This window comes from Oryx dammah, unplaced genomic scaffold (genome assembly GCF_014754425.2).
Source record: "Oryx dammah isolate SB20612 unplaced genomic scaffold, SCBI_Odam_1.1 HiC_scaffold_14, whole genome shotgun sequence".
In the NCBI taxonomy this organism is placed as follows: domain Eukaryota; kingdom Metazoa; phylum Chordata; class Mammalia; order Artiodactyla; family Bovidae; genus Oryx; species Oryx dammah.
The window spans coordinates 34,255,619-34,279,985 of record NW_024070198.1 but is presented as its reverse complement, the minus strand read 5'-3'; the positions used below and the strand labels follow the sequence as shown (position 1 = coordinate 34,279,985).

General features: G+C 40.3%; 1 protein-coding gene across 1 annotated transcript in view; it reads right to left on the bottom strand.

The window, feature by feature from the left end:
• TRUB1 (TruB pseudouridine synthase family member 1) overlaps positions 1 to 20,116 on the bottom strand; it is a 30,748-nt gene extending 10,632 nt beyond the window's left edge. The window contains exons 1-4 of the mRNA XM_040255078.1: positions 19,761 to 20,116; positions 15,721 to 15,819; positions 9,241 to 9,296; positions 3,634 to 3,715 (exon numbers count right to left, since the gene is read on the bottom strand). Of these exons, the coding sequence (XP_040111012.1) occupies positions 3,634 to 3,715; positions 9,241 to 9,296; positions 15,721 to 15,819; positions 19,761 to 20,049 (526 nt within the window). The 5' untranslated portion in view covers positions 20,050 to 20,116. The remainder of the gene's footprint in view (positions 1 to 3,633; positions 3,716 to 9,240; positions 9,297 to 15,720; positions 15,820 to 19,760) is intronic.
• Between the last annotated feature and the right edge of the window lie 4,251 nt (positions 20,117 to 24,367).

Below are 24,367 nucleotides of genomic sequence, written 5' to 3'. Positions count from 1 at the left end.
AATTCAACTTTTCAGCTTCCTCTAGGAAATGTGGGCAAGCCAGACCACAATCCAGGAGGAACCACTTGCATCAGATACAACATTAGCGTCATCCATTCAGGAAGAACTGGCAACATTCTATTACAGGACCAAGAGGTGGTGGTGTTTAGAACAGAAGATTAGCAAGAGATGGCACTTACAGTTTACATTTCTTGCCTCCCAGTAACAAAGCCACAGGAGGCATAGAAAAAAGCTATTCCCATCACCAGAGCAGTAAGGCCTTCCCAGAAGCTTGGCTCACAGCCAAGACAGCTTGGGAAGCCACAGCCTCAATGTCCCGAGCTCCCTGAAGAACAGATGAGCACACCGGAGCCGTGTATCCTCAGAGATACACTGTACCTGAAACGTAATACCTCACTGTGGCTGAGAAAAGAGCAGCAGAAGGTAGGAAGATATTTTGTCTTTCCTGGGACTTCCCTGCAGTCTTTTCAAGGCCTCTATCACCAGCTTGGTTTATTCATACCCACTAAATACTTTATTCTATATGCCACGCATTGCTCTAAGCACCAAAAACCAAGAGAGACATGGTCTCAGCCCAGCTTAGGAATTAATATATAAAAATATATTAAATAAATGGCAAAAAATACTGTTTAGAAATAACAGAAGGTGTCAGGATAGAGAATAAAAGGGCCCTATTAACAGGGTTTGAAGGTTGAGTCTGAGCTAGAGACTCATTTTGTATGGCTAAAAATAGTAATTTGTCTAGATAGGATAAAGTGACCCAAGGTCATTCAGGTGCTATTTACTGCATAACCCCTTGTTTTACCCAGATGGCGGCTGTTTTCAACAGGTCAATTAAAAGCTGTATTTTTTATTGCTGTGATGACTGGTGGGCAGCAACAGCAGCAGCACTTAATAGGAGGCCCAGAGACGCCAGAGTGCCTGTGACGTGCACGGGCGGCACAGCGAGGAGCTGTCCACACTCTGCACGAGTGCTGGGCAGCTGCCAGATGCTCAAGTGGGCAATCTTCTGTTTAGAGTTACTTTAGGCTAGCGCTGGGCTTCCCTTGTGGCTCAGGTGGTGAAGAGAATCCGCCTGCAATGCAGGAGACCGGGGTTCGATCCCTGGGTTGGGAAGATCCCCCGGGGAAGGGAAAGGCTGCCCACTCCAGTATTCTGGCCTGGAGAATTCCATGGCTCGTATAGTCCACAGGGTCGCAAAGAGTCAGACACAACTGAGCGACTTTCACTTCTTTTAGGCTAGAATCGAAGTCCATTTTCCACTTAAATACAGAATTTTTTGTACAGTCTTGTTGCTTAGTTGCCAAGTTGTGTCTGACTCTTTTGCGACCCCTTGGACTGTAGCCCACCTGCCTCCTCTGTCCATGGGATTTCCCAGGCAAGAATACTGGAGAAAGTTGCCTTTCCTTCTACAGGGAATCTTCCGGACCCAGGGATTGAATCTGCGTCTCCTGCGCTGCAGGTGGATTCTTTACCACTGAGCCACTGGGGAAGCCCCCAAATCATTCTCTCCTTCAGTCGCTCCCACGAGGAGATACTGAACTTTCCAGTACTGAGCCATGAACACAACACACCTGTCTGTCTGCAGTTGATGTGTAAGTATCTGTTATATACACGTATCTGGTTACTTCATGAAGACTTTCAGTGTAGTAATATCTGTGCATTTACATACCGATGTGACTATTTTACTATAAATTACCTTTATTTCTTCTTTATAGTCCATTTACTATAGTACATTGATTTTTTTTTTTTTTAATGTGTAGGTAGGGGAGAAAACCTCTGAGTTTTATTTCAGCATAATAAAGAAGGCATTACAAAATACTGGTTACAGGTCTTAGGATTAAGTCTCGGAGGGTTGAGAACACAGGTCCCAGTTCTCCATATGACACAAGTTTCTTAAGGATACAAGGTAGGTTTTATATTTATTTCCCCCTTGGTACCTGCTGTGCAGCTTAAACAGATGACAAACTATGCTGACTTACCAAAATCATACTGAAAAATCATGTCAATCAGCAAAACTCTCTGAGGTCTCATTTTCTGGGACTACAAACAGTGTTCAGTCAACTATAGGGAGCTCTCCTTTTGAGGGCCTAAAGAAAGTTGTTTAATTTCTTAGATTCTCAGATTTCAAGATTATAAAGACATGATTTTAACACACTAACTTACTTTCCTTAAGCTAAGTAAGGTCATAAATGATACAATACAAAGTATAGTTTTTAAAAATTCCAAAATGCTTCAGGGTAGTCCTTCCTACCAGTGTATATTTAAGTGGTTCATTACCCTGGTCCTCTTGTAATATTCCCTACTCAAAGAACTGCACCATCATATAACAGTTTTAAAACCCAGAAACCTAGATCTTTTTTAACAACTTCCTCTCTGTCCCCATCCAACCAATGAGTCTCACCAATTTTACCGCCTCACCATTCTTCTAACTATATATAAACTGACATATAATGTAGGATACTCTGGAAATCTCTGACATCCTCCTAGGCCTCTTTAATCTTACGAGCATTCTGGCTGAAGATTAAGTGGGCATACGCTGTTATTCCATAATAATAATAATAATAATAATGATTTCAAGGTTAATTCAACATTTATTTTTTCCATTAAGTGGGCATACGCTGTTATTCCATAATAATAATAATGATTTCAAGGTTAATTCAACATTTATTTTTTAAAAGACTCAAAATAAATTGGTGATTTTTCTCTTCATTGTGGTGCTTAATTAATCATGCAAGACACTAAGCCACATATAAATGTTAACAGGACAAGAGAAGCCATTATGAACAAGGAGACGGTTGGTCTCTCCACTGGGGGAATATGTAATATACATTAAGACTACTCAACACAAAAACACAGGGAAGCAGATGTTAAACCGCCTAAAGCTACATTTAAAAAGGTAACATTAAGCACAGGCAGAAAACAAAACAAAAAGCTTACAAATAATTCAGTTGATGACATAATAATTTAGGTGAACTGACGGTACAAAAACCACAACTGCTGCATTATAAATAGCATAAGCACTATGAGAGTTGCTAGGAAACCATTTCATTTATCTCTCCTTTCTTCAAGAAGTGAAAGAAGGGATGGTAGAAAAATTAAAGTGTGCCTCTGTGAATTCTGTTTATTTCCAGAGAAATAGCTTTCCTTTTGTTATATCTTTTTGTATACTCCAAAAGCACAGGAATATGATCAATTTTAAAGTATTAAACCTAGTACATTTATTTCAACAGCTATGAGATAATTATATACACCCAAACCAAAACAATAACAATGACAAGATGCAGGTAAAATTGAGCAAGAGAATTTCTCTGCTTTGTTTCACCTAAGACTAGGAGGACTGTCCTAGATCCTATCTATTGTATAAGTGGTTTTTGCCAAGGGAGTTATTCGGAAGAATTCTGCATGTTAAAATAATATTGATTATAGGAAAAGGCAATTACTGCAATTCTTTACTAATAGGCATACCATATAAGCAACAATGTGATAAACAATTTCCAACCTTTTTAACCTATAGAAATGTACTGACAATTAAAATCACCAGAAACATAAGAGGCTTATTTTTAAATTCCAAATTCAGAGAAACTTCCTTTAAATATTAGAAACAAGGACTACATATGATGAGCTTCATACCATAAGGTTTTTCTTCTGTTACTTTCCCTGTAGAATCTAGCGTGTCAGTAGCCTTCCCCAGTTCCCCAATGGCAATATATCTCTAGAGGAAGAGACACAAGAGAGGGAAACAGGCCATAAGGTAAAGAACTGTTATGCATATCTTAAAGCTTATACAGAACCTTACTAATAAACCTAACTGATACAAAATAAAGGCAAAATCAATAGACTGTAACTGCTTGGTTAGTTGTTGATATGTGGGAAGCATTGTATAAAGTGAGGAACGGGCACAAACTTTCCAAACCAGCCAACATGACAAGGAAAAATCTGATTTTATTGATAATCATTGCTTATAAATATACAGTTCTTGTTGTTCAGTCACTAAGTTGTGTTCACCTCTTTGCTACCCCATGGACTTCAGCATGCCAGGCTTCCCTGTCCTTCACTATCTCCTGGGGTTTGCTCAAACTCATGTCCATTAAGCTGGTGATGCCATCCAACACTGTACAAAGAGTTTTAAAAATCAGTTTTCTACTGGGCAGTGTAGACTGTGAAGGAAAAAATTTAAATATACCTAGGAGTAGAGATAATGGTACAGTAATCCCCTACTTAGTCATCACAAGATTCAATAATCTGTTGCTGTTGCTCAGTTGCTAAGTTGTGTCCGACTCTGTGACCCCATGGACTGCAATAATTTTACTCCACATGCAATTAAAATTAATTTTTAATTATTATTTCTTATATGAAATACCAAGCTCAGTCTTAGGAACTTGATTATGCATTTAAACAAAAGCTAAACACGTAAAAACTAGTATAGCAGAGATAATGTACATATGTGTTTCTTGTAAGAAGAAATGCTACGTCTTAAGCTCTCTGAAAGGATAAAAATCACTTCTCAGAACTTCTCATTACTCACAAGTGAAGAATTAGATCACTCCTAGTTAACTGAGGATTGTTCTGCTTTTTGTCTTGGGTCTCACTGGTACTACATATTCTTTATTCTCCTCTCGTTTGGTCAAATTCAAATTTCATTTCGAGGATCACAGGAATTAGCGAAAAAAAATGCAAGGAACAGAATTCTCACTGAAAAGAATCGGCAATTATGTGAGCAATTTAGCTGGAGTACTTTGCAGAAAAATGAGTTTATTAATGATAAGCTTATTATGCTACCACACTGAAACATGGTTTTGAATATCTTCATTAACAAGGAACAGCTCTATACAGTGCATAAAATGTAAGTCCTTCAAAATTTTCAATATAGTACTTATGAAATATAATGAATATTAATAGAGTGCAAAGAAAAGGTACAAACTGGACGAACCTCTGGAGAAAGTGGATTAGAGATGCTCCAACTTTAGACAGTTGCTAAGTTTCACAGGAGGAGCTTTATTCAAGTCACACTTCACAGTTGACACTGATTAGTTAACCTAAAAATGCTTGTGTACACCTGGGGGAAATTACTGTCCTCTGAACACATCTTGGGGGGAACATCTGTAGACCCCAGTGACGATACCTGTTCAATGGCTGGAGGGGATACGAAGACTGCTTTCTGCTGAAATGCTGGCTTTGCCTACAGGCACTATGGTTTTTCTCCACATAGACACCAGAGTAGCTTTATACCTGGGAAATGCTAGTTAAGAGCATTTTCACAGCACCAGCAATCTCGTAACAGAACATCAACCCTTCCATGGCTCATCTGGTTTCAAAAGCACATATAAATAACCAACTTTTAATCAGCAATATAGGAAGCTAATAAAGATAACACTCCAAAACCTCATCAAAGCCTGTTACTTCAAGGTACATCTGCCATCCAGATTCTCCTGAATGACTGGCTCAAGGAAAGTGTAATTTAGGGAAGACAGTAAAGGGACTGTGAATCTATTGCTTTCTTCTGGGTAAGCTATATTCCATACTTAGATCAAGTTAAGTCAAAGGGATGTGTTCACCTAACCCCCTTAGAATCATTTTACCTGTTGTATTTCATACACAGCCACTTCTACACATGTTGTAGAACTATTTTTGAGAACCACTATCTATCATTCAATCTCCCTTACTGTAAAAAATTTCTTTTTGACTTTAATACCCAGAGTCAAGTTTCTTCCTTAAATAACTGGCATGCTTCCTCTTTCTCATCAATGTCATATTTTTGCCTAGGCCATCAAAAAGTCAGAGATAGAAATAAAAGGAATGAAATTAACTGCCTTCAAGATTTCCAACAGAAATTGCTTGAATAAAATTAATGTCTATGGCATCTGTAGTCAGAGTGATCCAACCCGCCTGTAACTCAGGAGAGAGAGATTTGGGGATAGATGAAACACATGGAAACAGTAATAACAGTATTTACTGAGCGACTTTTGTATAACAGGCACTGTTCAGAAAACCTATGTGCCTTTTTTACATAATACACTCAGAACCCCAAAAGAGAATGCAGCGAGAGAAAAAAATGACTCAAGAGAAAGTTGATCATTGGCAGAGCAAAGCCTGACAGGAGAGAAAGCTAATGATAAAGACAGGAAAGGCTCTTTTCTTAAACCTTGCTCTGATCTGACTGGGTAGGAATGCATATAAGGAGTGGTGGTGGTGTAGTTGCTGAGTCGCATCTGACTCTTGCCACCCCATGGGCTGTAGCCCACCAGCCTCCTCTGTCTAAGGGATTTCCCAAGCAAGAATACTGGAGTGGGTTGCCATTTCCTTCTCCAGGGGATCTTCCAGACCCAGGAATCAAACCCGAGTCTCCTGCATTGCAGGCAGATTCTTTACCTCCGAGCCACCCAGCGAGTGGGGTGCTCTAAATAATCTGTGGTCTTTACAAAATGAAGGCTAATTAATCCAGTGGCCTAAAGATTCTAATGAAGAGGTTAGTTCTCTACTCATTAATTGCTAGTGTTGCATGGACTGGTATTTAGCACACTGAACAGGATTCTAAGGATGTCTCTTGGTTCAGCAGGAAAGAGTGTTAGGCCCTGTTCCAGTAGCAACCTCTTTCATTAGGACTGGATGGTAAGGGAATGGGGTATATGATATCGTTGTTACCTGAACACTGAGTATCTGCCATCCCAGAACTAGATATCTCTACTCTTGTGGTGACTCCCCTCTATACATACTAAGATATATTATGGGTCCTGGTCAAAAGATTTTTTAAAGTCACTGCTTAAGAAAAAAGATCTCCAAGATTCTAGCCAGTGTGAAAACAAAGGCTATTGAAAAAAATTCATTAACAGCTTCTAACTACTTTGATAAAAGTGTCATCTTCAACATGAAAGTGAAAGTGAGTCGCTCAGTCGTGTCTGACTCTCTGCGACCACATGGACTGTAGTCTACTAGGCTCCTCTGTCCATGGGATTTTCCAGGCAAGAGTACTAGAGTGGGTTGCCATTTCCTTCTCCAGGGGATCTTCCCAAGCCAGGGATCGAACCCGAGTCTCCCGCATTGCAGGCAGACGCTTTACCCTCTGAGCCACCAGGAGCACTGATACTTAAAGGTAAAATATAAAAGATTTAAATTTTTCAACAAGTGAGTGAAAGTCGCTTAGTCGTGTCCGAGTCTTTGCGACCCCATGGATTATGCGGTCCATGGAATTCTCTAGGCCAGAATGCTGGAGTGGGTAGCTTTTCCTTTCTCCAGGGGATCTTCCCAAACCAGGGATCAAACCCAGGTCTCCTGCATTGCAAGTGGATTCTTTACCAGCTGAGCCACATGTACATAATCTAAAATTAAAAGTATAAGAAATACAAATAGCTACCAAGATAATAATAGTGCTTATTTTGCAAAGGTGAAGTACCCAAGAACTAGGTCCCTATAATAAGACACACCTGGAGTTTTCTACTTACATTACAGTCATCTGAAGATCAGTGATTTCACTGCATGACATTCAGCTTTCCTAACTGAATACCAAAATGATTTGTGATAAATAAAATTTAAACAAGAGCCAATGATGTATGTATTTTTCCAGTCATCATACTTCTGAAAATGTGTCTGGAAGTTACATGTAAAACCTTTCAAAAACATATAATGTGTTACATATACTTATGGGTTTTGGGGGGAGTGGATAATGAATATTTCAATAAACTTAACATATTTTATCTTGGTGGAGAAAACAAACAAATGCCTTAATGTAAAATATATCTTTTGTTTTTATTAAAAAGTGACTTTTCATTGTAAAGATTTTGAAAATAGTATGAAAAAAGTATGAAAAAAGAAAATAAAATCATCCATAATCTTGTATCAAAATAACCACAGTTTATATTTTAGAATTAAACATATATTAAGCAATTGGAAAATTCTGTACCAGAAAGAGATTCTAACCTCCACATGTCAGCATTTAAATACACTGTTCAAATTACTGTACAACTGTCAAATTCCTCCATTTTAACACAATTGCTATATACTATGATTTTGGAGATTCTTCCATTTATCTAAGGCATGAAGATCCTTCCCAACTGAAAGACAGGCTTTTATGCCAGTTAGTAACTAAAATGAGATGTTAAAGGCAATAGGCTTTCCAGGGCTTTTCATTTTAAGAAACACTTACTTAGACCCCTGGCCCTCAGAGTCTGGCCCAAGGGCCAATACCCACCATGAAATAAGTTCAGAAAATGAATGTGGTTAGAAACTTATTTAGCAATTTGATATTAATTACATTTTTATAAGTTTGCAGTGAAATAGTAAGTATTTTAAATGGTCTTTGACCACATTTTCTTTTCTAAGAAAAAATTTAGACGGAAAGCACCTTACCAACTATTTATAACCTGCTTGCAACAAGGGTTTTAAAACAAATAAAAAGTTTAGTCCAGGAACTTGCTGAAATTCTCCCCTTCCTAATGGCATATTAATCTTCCTTCCACATTTTCCACATTTCCTATCTTCTTCATTTTCACTGGTCCCAAATCCAAGCTATTATAACCAGCATATAGCTGCTAATTAGAATACAGATATTATATCTCTTTTAAAGCTGGAAGAGGCCCAGAGAGGTGAAACACTGACATCTAGACTTGTCTCAGGGCTCCTTCCACCTTGCCAGTTCAGTGAGGGTTCTCATTCAAGGCCTAAAGCCCAGGTTTAGAACCTCTCCTGTCCCCACTTAATCCCTCCTCCCTCTCTTATTCAAAGCCTTAAAGATGCTTTTGGATGCAGTCAAGGAATGATGTAACATCATCTTTAAGAAGCCCCATTCTTTTAGTTAGTAAACATTTTGTAAACACTGAACAAAACATGTCTTTTGTTGGAAACTGCATGGTTTACCAAATGATATTGTTTCTACAAAAATTCTAAGGTTTAAAAAAAATTGTCTAATAGAATTTATGATCTGTAAGTTTTCTTTAAGAACTATAACTATACAAACAAAAAGAAACATACAAAAAACACCCTCACAAAAACTAAACACATAGATTTTAAAAGTATAGGTACCACAAAATTTTTGCTTCTCTAAGTCAAATTTATTTTTCAATTATGAATTTACAGTCTCAATATTTTGAATCTCAGATTTCATGATTATAGACACTGAAATTAATACCCAGGGTTGACACTCATTTAAGCAAGTTATACAGTTTATTTTTTAACTGATAAAATCCAACACATAGGTCATTAAGAAAACATTCAAGAAAAACAGAACCATTCCAGTATTCTTACCTTGGACCCTGATAACATGCTGGTCAACATTTTTGTTCCCCTTCCAATTCCAACCACTACAAATCAAAGAAAGAGATATTATGACATCCTATTGAGAAAACTAGGTTTTAGAAATATGCTTTATGACATACGCTGGGCACAGCTTCCTGGCATATGTAAAGTCAGGAAAAGCACTTATTTAGCATAATATCAGGCCTCCTATTACTCCAATTGAGCTTGTCATGCAAGTAAGACATCCTGAAGTGGGGGTGGGGGAGAGACCTTCTTTCTCTAAGTGTGAAACATAATATTAGAAACCTCAATCCAGACAATCAGATAACAAAAAGTTTTGAAAAAAATCTCCAAGGACTCACTGGAATTTTATACGGGCATCAGTGAAAAAAAAAAAGCTACAGTTAATCTTGGTATGATAAAGTCTCTGACAGAGTTCACTATTAAACAAAGCAAAAGCTATCATCGTAACTAATGAACCATTTAAAGATGATTAGTGCCCAGCAGTATACAATCAAGAAAATAGAAACATAACAAATCAACCCAACACAAAGAATAATACAGGGTAAGATGTGAATCTGGAGAGTATATGTTTGCATGGACCAAATAAAAAGTACAATGGCCCACTTGTCTCCTCAGTTTCAAACATTATCCTTGTAACAACACATTTCACCAGCCAAAGATGAGAGGATGTAATCATTTCTTCACTTACCAGCAAGCAAAGTTTCATAAGAATCGAAGTTTTTCTCATTAGTGGATACAATTTTGTAAAAGAACACACACAATACAACCGTCACAATTCAGAATTATAAGAAAGAGAAATGACTGGCAAGTTGAATGAGTTATCATGAATATTTACGGCAGATATCATCCACTGAGTTTACCATGTATCAAATTCTACTCTACGTGCTTTCCATTCATTAGTTCATTTAATCCTTAAAACAAGAGGATACGATTATCCCTAAATGATAGCTGAGGAAACTGAGGCTTAAGAGTCTAAGAACTTTGCCCAGTATCTCACAACCAGTAAATGCTGGAATTAAAATTCCAACCAAACTAACAGCAGACCTCCTTCCTTTCACCCCCCCGCCAACTTACTCATCCAGGCTTTCCTCTCACCGCCACCAGCCTAAATCAACCTCTCTGTTCCACATCCTAGCTCTTCTTCTCCCAATTCATACCATTTCATAACCATTTCTGAAAACTCCACTGCACAAAGCTCCTGAACAATCCTCAATAGGGTCCCAATGCCTACAGTATCAACTTCTTAGTAAAATATTCAAAGTCTGTCCTTTGAAACACAGCTCACATCCCCATTCGTTCATAAAGTCTATCCCAAAGCCCCTCTCAGCTTCTTTAATAGTCATAGTGGTTCAAGGACTAACATAAAAACGGTCTGCCTTAGGGATCCTCTGTTGAGCAGAGCACTCTTCAAATAAGAGCACCTGCTACTAAGGCAAAAACTTTGTATAATGATAACAAAGATTCAATTCAATTTTATTCCATTCAAGAAACCCCAATCAATATTTTGCAAGCAGCTACCAGGCACTCCATCCCAAGAACACTTTTAATGGAATAGCACATATCCTGACTTTGAAAGGGCTTATAATCTCGTGGGCAAAATACAATACAGACGAGGGAAACTGCAAATGCGCAAAAAAAAAAAAGGTTGCCTGAATTAATGAAAGAATAACATTAAATAACAATACAACAGTACATGATTGTGTCAAAATGAACACAGGGATGATAACTACTGTAGGAGGCAACGGAGTCCAGAGAATGCTTCATTGAGGCATTCAGAGTTAGGCCTTAAAGGAGGTACAAGATTTGAACATGCAGACAAGAGAGAAGTGTGTTCTAAAGAAGGAACAAATCGACAAATTCTCAGACACAAGGATGAGCACAGTGGGTTTATCAACCAGAATGCAGGGTGTCTTAAGAGCAGGCTGATGTGTCTGAGTCTATCATAGTTAAAAGGCTAGACTGATGACGATTTCTCTGCTGGTTCAGTGATCCACAGTGAAACAAGAAGGCTTCTGAGAGTAACCCAGCTCGTACATGTACACTGTCGAGTGCTCAGTTGCTTCTGACTCTTTGCGACCCCGCCAGGCTCCTCTGTCCGTGGGAATTCTCCAGGCAAGAATGCTGGAGTGGCTTGCCATTTCCTCCTCCAGGGAATCTTCCCAGCCCAGGGACTGAAGCCACGTCTCCTGTGTCTCCTGAACTGTAGGTGGATTCTTTACCCACTGAGCTCCCGGGAAAGCCCAGAGTATGTATAAAAGCACTCAATTAAAAAAAAAAATCTGCATAGACAAAAAGCTAGGGAGAAATAGAACCACAATGTTGACAATAATTATTGCTGGAAGGTGGATAATTTTTACTTTCAATTGGATGTTTTCTTGTATTTTCTAACCTTTTTCACCATAATTTTCTAAGTTTTAAAGTTAAACTTCAAAATAGTATATCAAAACTTAGTTCCGTTTTAAGTAATTTTTACTGAATATCACCTTCCTACTGTTTGTGCAACAAATTACCAACACAGTGGTTTAAAACAACACAAACTTATTATCCTACAGTTTGGAGGTCAGAAATCTGAGGCAGCTTTTACTATGGTAAAAATCAAGGGGTCAACACACTGCCTTCTTTTCTGGAGGCCTGAGGGGAGAATCTTTATCCAGAGGCTTCCCAGGAGAAGTTCCTTGCCTTTTCCAGTTTCTGGAGGCTCTTTATCTTCCTTGGCTCAGGACCCCTTTCCTCACCAAGGCCAGCAAGCGCATCACTGCAATCTCCGCTTCCACTGCCACATCTTCTCTGGCACTCTTCTGCCTTCTCTTCCAATTTAAAGACCCTTGTGATTACATTGCATCCACCAGGATATTCCAGGATCTCTCTTAAAGTCAGCTGATCAACAACATTAATTCCATGTGCAACTTCAATGCATCCTTGTTATGTAACCTAACATACTCATAGGTTCTGGAGACGGGGACATAGACATCTTTAGCGAAGTCATTATTCTGCTTACCACAGCATTTTTCAGAATTTTGTAAGCCCTCTTTATAGAATTATATATGCTTTATATAACATATATGTATTATATGTAATAATTATTTAATATTTGAAAACATTTTATAAATATTTCTAGTACTTATATAAAATATAGATGAATAGAATTATAAACCTGAATTTCAGATTATATTTTAAATTGTCAGCTAAATTCTTAAATCTTTACCATCAATATTTCCCCCTCAAAACAGCAAAAACAGCCTAAAATGTTGAAAGTAAAAGTTTATTTTTCCACTAGGTCCAGTTTTGTTAAAAACAACAACAAAGATACAAAAATGCCCTTTTATAAAGCTCTTCACAGGGTAGAGTATATATCACTATACTATAGACATTTCCTAAGATGTTTCAATAAACCTTCTGAGAATTACAGTAGATGTTATCACTTTTTAAGAGATAAACTGAAATTCTGGGAGGTTATAGGATTTGCTCAGGGTGTATGTACTTAGTAAATAAAGTAGCCAGTATGCAACTCATGATGATTACAGCCCGGTGTTCATTTCACCAGACACCAAAAATCAACTTTGCTCAACAGTCTGTAGAATTTAGACAACAAACTTCCCTTACTCTGTGACTAAATGTCTACTTTTTAAAAAACTATTCTTAATAGAAATCACAGGTATTAGGAAAAAAGTTAATAATTTTGACATATGAACACACTATATCATCACTGAAGGACATATGTGATCAAATATAAATTAAGCCTCCAAATAGAAAATTATTTCCAATGCAATTTCTTCCACTCACACATATCTCTGCCAAATACCACCCCTTCACAATATTAAAATCAAAGCTTTCAACAAGATCCCTTAGATTTAGGGTAAAAAATAAACTTCTTTACTCAGTGCCCTGAATATCACTGTTTTTTGCATGCCAGTGAATAACAACAATCATAAATTAATACAATTGGTCTATTCATAAATAAGTGCACATTTTATCCCCTTTCTTCTTGGACTTCTGTTCTTATGCTTTAGAAAGGGACTTCCCAGGTGGCTGGGTGGTAACAAATCTACCCACCAGTGCAGGAGACACAGGAGACATGGGTTCAATCCCTGGGTCAGGAAGATCCCCTGGAGGAGAAAATGACAACCCACTCCAGTATTCTTGCCTGGAGAATCCCATGGACAGAGGAGCCTGGTGGGCTACAGTCCATGGGGTCACAGTCAGATACCACTGAGCGACAGAGCAAGCATGGATGCTTTAGAAAATGGGAGGTTGTAATAGGCTTCAACTCAGGAAGAGCTGAACTGCTAAGAATCATGAACCCACTTCTGGAAGCAATGGTAAAGAATGCTGTGACTGATTAGTAATTTCTGCTGTGGACATGGGGAACAAGGGCAGGAGTACCAGCTATTTGCCATCCCAGATTAGGGCAGAGACTTTTAACACTCAGCACATCCAGGTCCAACTCTTGATCTCACCACTCACTAACTACGGGACCTCACATACAATAAGTGCTCAATAAATGATTATCAATTATTATGGTAAGAAACAGTAGTTAAGGTGTCCGAATTTGCCTATTCAAGTTCTCTGCTGCTGCTAAGGCACTTCAGTCGACGGCAGCCCACCAGGGTCTCCCGTCCCTGGGATTCTCCAGGCAAGAACACTGGAGTGGGTTGTCATTTCCTTCTCCAACGCATGAAAGTGAAAGTGAAGACGCTCAGTCGTGTCTGACTCTTAGCGACCCCATGGACTGCAGCCCACTAGGCTCCCCCGTCCATGGGATTTTCCAGGCAAGAGTACTGGAGTGGGATTCAAGTTCTCTAACTCAGGAAAATGAATTTTCATGTGTTTTTTCCTGTTTTAACCTCAAGTAAAGATGTTTCTGCCAACATGCATCACATAAAATCTGTAAATTTTAGAAAATGCAAATCATACACTGTTTCCAATTTTCTTGAAAAATATAATTTTATTCACCAATTTTATCCTTTTCTTCTAAATAAGCATTCATTTCCTCTGGCTGGCTTAGATCAGGTTTGTTTTTATTTGCATCTAATTTTAGCTCTAATAAAATGGACTGGATGCTGTAGCACAGTATTTTTCAAGCATGAGTCACATTCCATTAGGGCAGCACGAAATCAGTTTAGGGGATTATGATCAACATTGTAAAAAAATGGAATAGAGTAAAACAAAAAAACCCCAGGGCATGTAAAAAGGTAGGCTTGTTCCATAAAAGTTTGTTTCTAGTATGTGGGGCAGGGGGAAATGGGGAGAATTCCAAATGTGTATTTCTGTGACTATGGATACAGTTATAAAAAGGTGTCTAGAAGCATACCCCATCCTGCGGATACACACTTTGGCAGTCTAAAAAGACAGATTTCAGGATCTCTGCATGTGTGCTAAGTCATTTCAGGCGTGTCTGACTCTGCGACCCTATGGACTGTTGCCTGCCAGGCTCCTCTGTCCATGGGAGTCTCCAGTCCAGAATACTGGAGTGGGCTGCCATTCCCTCCTCCAGAGGGTCTTCCCCACCCAGAGACTGAACCTGCATCTCCTGCAGACCCTGCACTGCAGGCGGATTCTCTACCACAGAGCCACCGGGGTGTTCCCTCAGAACCTCTACTAGATGCCAAAAAAACAAACAAATTAAAAAGGTGGAAGAAAAAAGGGCAAATGACCCTTTTTCCCTCAATCAATTCCATCAATCTTCTTCCACATGCAGTAAGACACTCAACTAATGTCCCCAAAGAAAGTGACTTCCTCTGAGGAACTATAAGGTTCATTTTCTGCAGATATAGGCAAAAAACCAAAATGAGTCATATACCGTGTCAGGAGTCCCCAAGACTCTCCCATGCTGAAGGATTCATCCATGGCTAAGATTTACCTACAGTGACATCCTAAGGTTACACAGCTGGATCCTCTTTCCTTCCATAACTGAAAAAGGAATAACATGTGTACAATGTTCCTGCTCAAGGGAGTCCATTGGAAACCCAGCATCCAAAATTTTATTGGAGGGGATGAGAGGAATGGCTATCCATGCACCCTCTCACTGCATGGTGGGACAAAAATCTCAGACTCCAAGATGGACAGCAGGTGTCCAGCATAAACCACACTGTTTACACAAACCAGTGAGGCACACCAAACTGCGCTTATCGGATGAGGAAGGGTTCAACCCCAAATCCAGGTCCCCAGATGCAGGCAGGCCTTCAGAAAGATAGTGAACTCAGGCCTGCTGTGTTAATTCTTTTCTGGGCAGATACAAACCCTTTCTCAAGGTCCAAGCACACTCCACACATGAAAGTGGCTATTTCTAATAGCCTTCTATACCTTGTAGAAGGGCTTCTTGAGAAGATGGCACTGTAAATCTAGTAGATTTGAAATATTCCAAGTAGAGTGAAAATGACATGGCTTTAGTCGATTTTGTCTGTTCTTAATATTTCTTTCTAATATAAGTGGCATTTACATCAAATTTCCATTCATATCTCTTACCCAGGACTCCTCGGGCTGCACTGTCTAGGGTCCCTCCATGCCCAATTTTCAAAGTCTGCTTTTTCCTCTTGGTCCATTCTGGAGAAGGCATTCCAGCTTCTTTAAGAGCAATTGGGATTAAAAAAAAAAAAAGGTAATTACTTAGAGAAATGAAGTAGAATCTCCATTACTATGGGATGAGGCAGTGTGGATGGAGTACTCAAAACAAATAAAAAGTACTATACAAACTTAATATATTAAGGTTATAAGAATTCACTCATTTGAAAAGACCCTGATGCTGGAAAGATTGAAGGCGGGATGAGAAAGGGACAATAGAGGATGAGATGGTTGGATGGTATCACCGACTCGATGGACCTGAGTTTGAGTAAGCCCCGGGAGTTGGTGATGGACAGGGAGGCCTGGCGTGCTGCAGTCCATGGGGTCGCAGCTGCAGTCCATGGGGTCGCAAAGAGTCAGACACAACTGAGTGACTGAACTGATAACAACATTACTGACAAGGACAGACTTTAAAATATACAGACACTATCTAAATTACAAAGAAACGGTATTCCCAAATTAGTTGTCGAAAACCTAGAACTCATTTTGTAAGGGAAAAAATATATATTTTTTTAAACTGGGTAAATATCCACACTAATCCACAAAGATCCAGTAAATTCCTGGCAGTAGTGGGCTGGTAGATGGAGGATGATGAGCAGAAGTTTTTATATAGGCAGCTAGTTTTAGAAGTCCTCAATTCCACCTCTAAAATCTCTTTTGTTCCCTGGTGTTCTCTGCTGGTCACTCCAGCTACCTAAACATCTGGAGTATATCTCATACAGGGTTACTTCTGAGAACACTAAGTCCCCAAACTATCTGTACATCTGCCCTCCTCTCCTAATCAAAAGTCACCAATTCCTTAAAGAAGCTAATCTCAACAAAAGGTTACATGGGAAGAAGGTAACAGTTTAAGATGCCACTTATATGCCAAAGCATTTAGATTTTTAAAAGAGAAAAGGAAAAAAACAAAAGATGCCAGCCTGGCCCATCTCATATTCCTATTGTAAAGAATAAAATGAAATAATGCTATCTGAATGTGCTTTGGAAACTCAAAGCTCTATACCAATGTGCTGTTAGCATCATCATCGTGGTATATAACAATATATTGACAGACTACTGGCTATCGGACTTCAAATGAGAATGGAGAGAAGCAGGAAGAGCTGTATTGATCTGTATCATTCCAAACCCATAAAACTTTCCCTACTTCCCAGGTGACGCTAGTGGTAAAGAACTTGCCTGCCAACACAGGAGATGTAAAAGACCAGGGTTCAATCCCTGGGTTGGGAAGATCCACTAGAGAAGGAAACGGCTACCCACTCCAGCATTCTTGCCTGGAGAACGTATGGACAGAGGAGCCTGGTGGGCTACAGTCCATAGGGTTGCAAAGAGCCCGACACAACTGAAGCGACTGAGCATGCATACATTACCAATGACACATTACCACAGAGAAGATGGGAAACAGAGTACAAGAAACTGAGAAGCAAGGGCAGAGCAAGGCGAGGAGAGAAGGCAGAGCAACAGTGGAGAAGCCAGGTGAAATGGCCAAAAGGATGTGCTGGGTTGTAATCACCACTTAATTACCACCTTAGTGAGTTGGAGGAAAGGCAATGGCACCCACTCCAGTACTCTTGCCTGGAAAATCCCTGGACAGAGGAGCCTGATAGGCTGCAGTCCATGGGGTCGCAAAGAGTCGGACACGACTGAGCAACTTCCCTTTCACTTGTCACTTTCTTGCATTGGAGAAGGAAATGGCAACCCACTCCAATGCTCTTGCCTGGAGAATCCCAGCAACAGGGGAGCCTGGTGGGCTGCCATCTATGGGGTCACACAGAGTCGGATACAACTAAAGCGACTTAGCAACAGCAGCAGCAGCAGTGAGTTAGAACTCCGCAGTGTCTGGAACACAATCCTAATGTTATTCTCTGATTACGGTATCACCATGCTTGGAAAGAGATGAGGATATGCTTTAACATGAACCTGTAAGGCTAGGCCTAGACTTCAAACTCTTCACCTTGACCTGTAACCCATTATGACTCTCTCATACTATATTTATAGAAACATTTTGGCATCTCTTTTGTATTTTTAACTTAACAGTGCTTGGAGAATGGAGGCCCTAAAGTTTACTGTCTTCCCTTTCTCCAAGTTTGAAGACACCTGACCTCTACTATGTTGGAATCTGGTTCCCCCATTGGCATCATGGATGAATATTTACTAAGATCTTTTCTAGCTATAAAATTCTGCTATGTTTTAGGCCTTGAAGGATTCAAAAAGACAGAAGAGCAGAGATTTTAGTGCCAGATGAATCAATGTAAGGAAAGGCAAGGAATATTAATAAGGGCCATGACAACTGACTGTGGCCTAAATCAGCAATTGGCAAACCTGGCTGGCATTAGAATGTTGTGTTCTGGAATCTGTATCTTTAAGAGAACCTTCCAGGTAAATTCTGACAACCAGTCAGAATAGCATTTAGAAAGCCCTGGTCTAGCTAACAGAAATATAGAATCGGCCAATCACAAGCAATATAGAAATGGAGAGTAATGAGAATGTCTACTTCTCAGTGAGTGGCTTCCAGAAGACAGTTCAGCAACAGCATGGAAACAATCAATTTTAATTAAGTTTCAACAAGAAATTTCAGTTCCTGGAGACCGATTAACCAGAAAGCCAGGCTATCGCTTTAATCCTATGAGAAATCCTATGAGAAACCCATCTGAAAGAAAGAACAGAAATTATTACTTTGAGGAACAAAAAAGCCATAGCTTAGCTAACAAATAAGGCCAAAGGAAAGCAATTCTATGAACGAATCAACTCCATGATGACACCACAAAGCTTGTCCCTGATGTAATTCCTTCCTTCAACATCCTTACAGGTAACAAAGTATAATGAAAGTACAACAAAAGAATCAGCAGATATAACACAGGTATTAAATATCTTCAGGAATTTACCAACAAACATCTGAACCTGTAATGGGTCAGTTATAATTAACAAATTCCTACCAGAATAATTTGTTTTTGCAATAAAAAGGGAAGCAGTAACATTTGCCAGGGGACACTATTCAAAGAAGAAATCTCCTGTACTGATTTGATGGAAAAATAAGCCAGGGCCAGACTCTGGAGGGCCTTGAAAAGCTAGTTAAATAGTTTTATCACCAAAGGCTACAGAAATTACTGCTATGAGCTCAGTTAAGGAGGAGTCGGTGTCTTTCAGATCTGGCTTACTGCAGGTGTCAAAAAAAACACTAAAAGTTCCTTGATTTCACTCTATGAAACGAACTACTGGATTGACAAACTGAGAGATCCTTTAGAATTTTCTAATATTCTCCCAGTGTATATAAAGACACAAACAAACAAAAAGAATGCTCTCAGAAGTGACCAAGTTATAGTGTTCAGCAAAATGTGGTCCATAGACTGCTTATACCAAAATCACCCGGAGCAACAGTTTAAAGACGGACTTTCCTAAAAACACCCCATACCCTCAGAATCACTATCTCTGGAAGGGTAAGGATTAGAATCTGCATCTGTGCAAGGGACTTTAAATAATTCTTATGTCCACTCTGTGAAAAACACTGTGGTAAGACTTGGTTAAGTAACATCTACATTTCCAACATATTTTTAAGAAAGCAGCTTTGGAGTGTAGAGAGCCAGTGATTCCTTTGGGTACAGTTCACTTATGTGAGCCAAACAAAAGGTTTCTGAGGGATTAGATTACAGAAAATTGGTCTGCATGCCCAAGAGCAGAGGTTTATTTGTGGGTGTGTAGGTTTTGGTTTTTGTTTTTGCTTGTTTTTTCCCCTTGAGAACGACAACTGCCAACTAGGCTACAGGAGTTCACGTTAGGACAAGTCCTAGCCGGAGATGCTCCAGACTTCAGTCCAGAGTTTATACAGTGGTCGTTCTCCCTTTTATCACTTGAGCCTTGAAAGGGCAAGAAGCCTAGCGTGCTCCGTGCGGCTTCCGCTCTCACGGCGACCGCATGGCCTCCGCCTGGTCCCCACCCGGCTGCAGTACCTGCCAGCAGCTTCTCCTTCAGCCGATTCAGCAACTCGGCTGAAGTGGGCCCTTTGGGCTTGTGCACAGCGAACACGCCGCTCAGGGACAGCAGCTTAGTAGCCAACGCGGGCTTCGAGACCCTGGCTTCGGATCCCGTCCTGGCCGCGGCCGCAACCGCCGCGGCTGCAGCCATCGCTGAGGATGTGGCGGCCGTTGCTGCAGCTGTCCCTGCACTTTCGGGGACTAGGGCTGGGTCTGGTTTCAAACAGGACGACACCACCGCCGCCGCCGCCTCAGCAGCTGCCATGCTTTTGTAGCCCAGACCGGTTTTGTATCTTGGAGTCGCACGCTAATGACGCAACAAGGAGTGCGCCCAACATCCCTCCTGCCTTTCCCTTGCTTCGAAGTTACCCGGGTGGGTGGAATCGCAAGGGCTTGTGGGAATTGTAGTCTTTGGTTTTCTCGTCCTGGCTGAGAGTCGCTGACCCTTCTGAGGGCTGTGATGGAGTAATTTTTTTTCCTATCATCCTGTTTGCTTGTTAAATAGGGTTAATTCGGTGCCGCACGTGTAATTCACAGTTTCCGAACCCAAACACCAAGGCTGTATAGATTTTCTGCGAGAAATATCTTCACATCTCTCCCGCGTCCCTTTTAAGAATTAAGAAGACCCAGCATCCAAGAGAAGGCAATGGCACCCCACTCCAGTACTCTTGCCTGAAGAGTCCTATGGATGGAGGAGCCTGGTAGGCTGCAGTCCATGGGGTCGCTGAGTCGGATACGACTGAGCGACTTCGCTTTCCCTTTTCACTTTCATGCATTGGAGCAGGAAATGGCAACCCACTCCAGTGTTTTTGCCTGGAGAATCCCAGGGACGGGGGAGCCTGGTGGGCTGCCTTCTATGGGGTCGCACAGAGTCGGACACAACTGAAGCGACTTAGCAGCAGCGGCAGCAGCATCCAAGAACAGAAAATTTACTAATAAAATGCTGACTTCTGCTGCAGCTTGTGAAGAACTACGGTTCCCGTGGTTGGCTGCTTTATTCAATCCATTGTGCGCTTGGATTCATGATTCAGAATTAAAATACACCTAAACGTAAGCTCTGTTAGAGCAAAGAATCTGTTTTACCTAGTTCACTGTTGTATTTCGGTGCCTCACACAGAGTAGGCACTTAAATATTTGGGAACACATAAATGGATACGTATCCTTCAAATTCCTGAAAGAAACCTCTAGGCCAAGCCAGTGCTAAATCTCGTGGGCTTATTTTGATGCCCTTCATGCAGGCCTTTCCACCCCTTGAATCCTGCAACTCACGTGCAATTTTTAAGAATTCTAAGACATTTAATAGTAATTCTTATATGGATTGCATTCTTTAGTAACATGTTGCTTAGGCATTATTGCAGTTCATAAAATTAAACTTTACTTTTGATCTGAGACCTCTCAAAGTTATTCACTCCCAAACAAGATTCAGGAACACTGTTCTGATCTTGGTAGAAGGCAAAATGAAGAAAAATTCTTCATTTTACTTCCCCAGATACATTAAATGGTATTATGAGTATTGTGAGACAGATCAAGTTTGTGTTCACTGTTCTTAGAAAATTCCTTACAATCACCCTTTCTCCGCATCATCTTTTTTCCCATTAGTGTCGAGAATCCTAATGATGCCTCTTAGCTACTCAGAATCACCCATTATGGGATCCCATTTTAATTTGCCCCATTCCTTCAAGAACAGGGGGGAAAAAGTTTCTTCCTATATTTCCAACCCTCCCCTGCTTCAGTCAGATCACCAGACCCTCATTAAATCTTTGGGGTGCCCAACAATGTAAGTGTACCTAGCCACACAACTGTATACTTTTAAATAGTTAAATGGGAGATTTTATTATATATATTATACCAAAAAAAGAAAGGAGGAAAAAAACTCAATATCTGAGGAGTGGAGAAAGAGGGAGAGTTTTTGTAGGGTGGAAAGCTGAAATCCCTAGAAGGAATTTACTTACTCTTGTGGTCTATTATGAACACCTAAGCTAAATGCAAACATTGTATGCAGTCTACCTTGGACGCCAGAAGAGAAGAGAATTGTTTTGAAAATCAGAAGAGAGAAACTGAGATTGACAGGTCCCATAATTAGTGAACATCTGAGCCTCCTTCAGGATGTTCCCTTTGTCAGAAAGGTGGCTCGACTTCAGGTGGGATAGCTGCACCCTCCCTTTGTAAGGTTTCTGTGCTCTCTTCTTGGCGTAGAAGCAGAGAGCCAGGGACTTAAGAGCAGATATAGAGCAGGCTTGTACAACGATGACATGATTAGGGAGCCCATAACGGTTGTCTAGACATCAGTAAGCGTCTCTAATTCTGTTGCGACTCTAGAGTTGGGGGAGTGGAGGGAGGTCATAACTGGGGGTGAAAAATAACACTTTCATTTGAATTTCCCACAGGCCCAGTGCAGGATCAGAGGTAATTTGATTCAAAGAAAACAAAGAAATAAGTATTTCTTGTACATTTTATTTCCTGGATGCTAGGGAACAGGAGAGGGCTTCCCAGGTGGCGCTAGTGGTAAAGAACCTGCCTATCAGTGCCCAGAGTCCTAAGAGACGAAGGTTTCATCCCTGGGTCAGGACGATCCCCCGGAGAAGGGCATGGCAACCCACTCCAGTATTCTTGCCTGGAGAATCCCATGACAGAGGAGCCTGGTGGGCTACAGTCCATGGGGTCGCACAGAGTTGCACACGACTGAAGTGACTGTGCATGGGCAGGGAACAGGAGAATTAATTCAACTCTGTATCACATCTTCATTCTTGTCATCAGAAGCACCAACTTCTAATTTTCTGAAGTAACAGCATCTCCCACTTTGAGTGAGCATTGCATTTATAAGTTATCCTAATACATGTGTGAGTTAGGATTCTTTGGTTGAGAGTGACCAAAACTCATTCATTTCAGCTTGGAATTTATCAGAAGGATTTGTTTTGGAAAAGTTTATCAGAAGTCTAGAGAATATTATGCAGAACCTTGCAGGTTCTTTTGTCCCTCTCTCCCCTCATTCTCCTTTCATGATACTCTCTTGTATCTTTTTCATTCTTCTCTTTTGCCAACTTAGACAGCATATTAAAAAGCAGAGACATTACTTTGCCAACAAAGGTCCATCTAGTCAAGGCTACGGTTTTTCCAGTGGTCATGTATGGATGTGAGAGTTGGACTATAAAGAAAGCTGAGCTCTGAAGACTTGATGCTTTTGAACTGTGGTGTTGGAGAAGACTCTTGAGAGTCCCTTGGACTGCAAGGAGATCCAACCAGTCCATCCTAAAGGAGATTAGTCCTGGGTGTTCATTGGAAGGACTGATGTTGAAGCTGAAACTCCAATACTTTGGCCAACTGATGCAAAGAGCTGATTCATTGGAAAAGACTCTGATGCTGGGAAAGATTGAGGGCAGGAGGAGAAGGGGACGACAGAGGATGAGATGACTGGATGGCATCACCGACTCAAGGACGTGGGTCTGGGTGGACTCCAGGAGTTGATGACGGACAGGTGGGCCTGGCGTGCTACGGTTCATGGGGTCACAAAGAGTTGGACACGACTGAGCGACTGAACTGAACTGAACTGAACTTTTGCTTCTAACAGACTTTCCCCCCCTACTCTTTACATTCTTGGTTCAGACCATCCTGTTTTGATCCAATTCCAAAAATACCCTGGATGAAGCCACTTCTGGCCACCTACCAAACACAGAACTTCACTAATTTCATTCCTCAACTACAGCACTTTCCTTGCTTCTCTTCCGGCTTGCTTTTTCTCCATAGCATGTTTTATCTGATATACCAAATATTTACTTATTTTGCTTACTGTCCTATTTCCTCCATCAGAACGTAAGCTCTGTGAGAAATGTTTGTATGTTTTATTCATTGCTCTGTCTCCAGGACCTGAGCTAGTGTCAGATGTAGCACTCAATAAATAGCAGTTGAAGAAAGGAATGAATCAACTTGACAGCTTCAGCAGAAACCAGTCGATAGAGGAGAATTAGCACCAGTTCCCAGAAAAGTAGAGTGCTGGACACAAAAAATATGTATATTCCCACTGCAGCTTATCTCATGTGGCTTCAGTTTTTCAGTCTCCATTTTATATGTGTGGAAGTGAAGCAAAGAAAAAATAAGATTACCCAATGCTATATAAAACTTCAGCTTTCTAGACAAGCTTCCATGCTGCCCTCACCTACCCATGTGTCTTGAAGGATTGTTAATTAACAGCAATTAAAAATTGACAGGACTTTCAGGTTTCATTCCAAATCTGTCCCTGGCTCTGCTGTGGTTATATTGCTGGGGCATTTCTCTGGTTCTTGCTATAGGCACAGGTGCCTGAGAGGGCTATTCTTTACAAAAGTTTCTCCAGTTGTTGGTCATCTGTGCCACTTTCTATAGAGATAGAATCATAGAAAATAGTACTTGATGAGGACTTACAGAGGATATAACCTGAGTCTTTCATTTTAAAATGTGCTCCTGATACCCAAAAGAGAAAGCTCAAATCTATACCATGGACTTGACAAAAGCGTAGATTTTTAAAGTTTAGAGAAAAGATGGATATGTTTCATTGCCTGAAATTTGAGAGAGCCAGAAACTCTCCAAAAAGAAACCCTTCTGTTTAT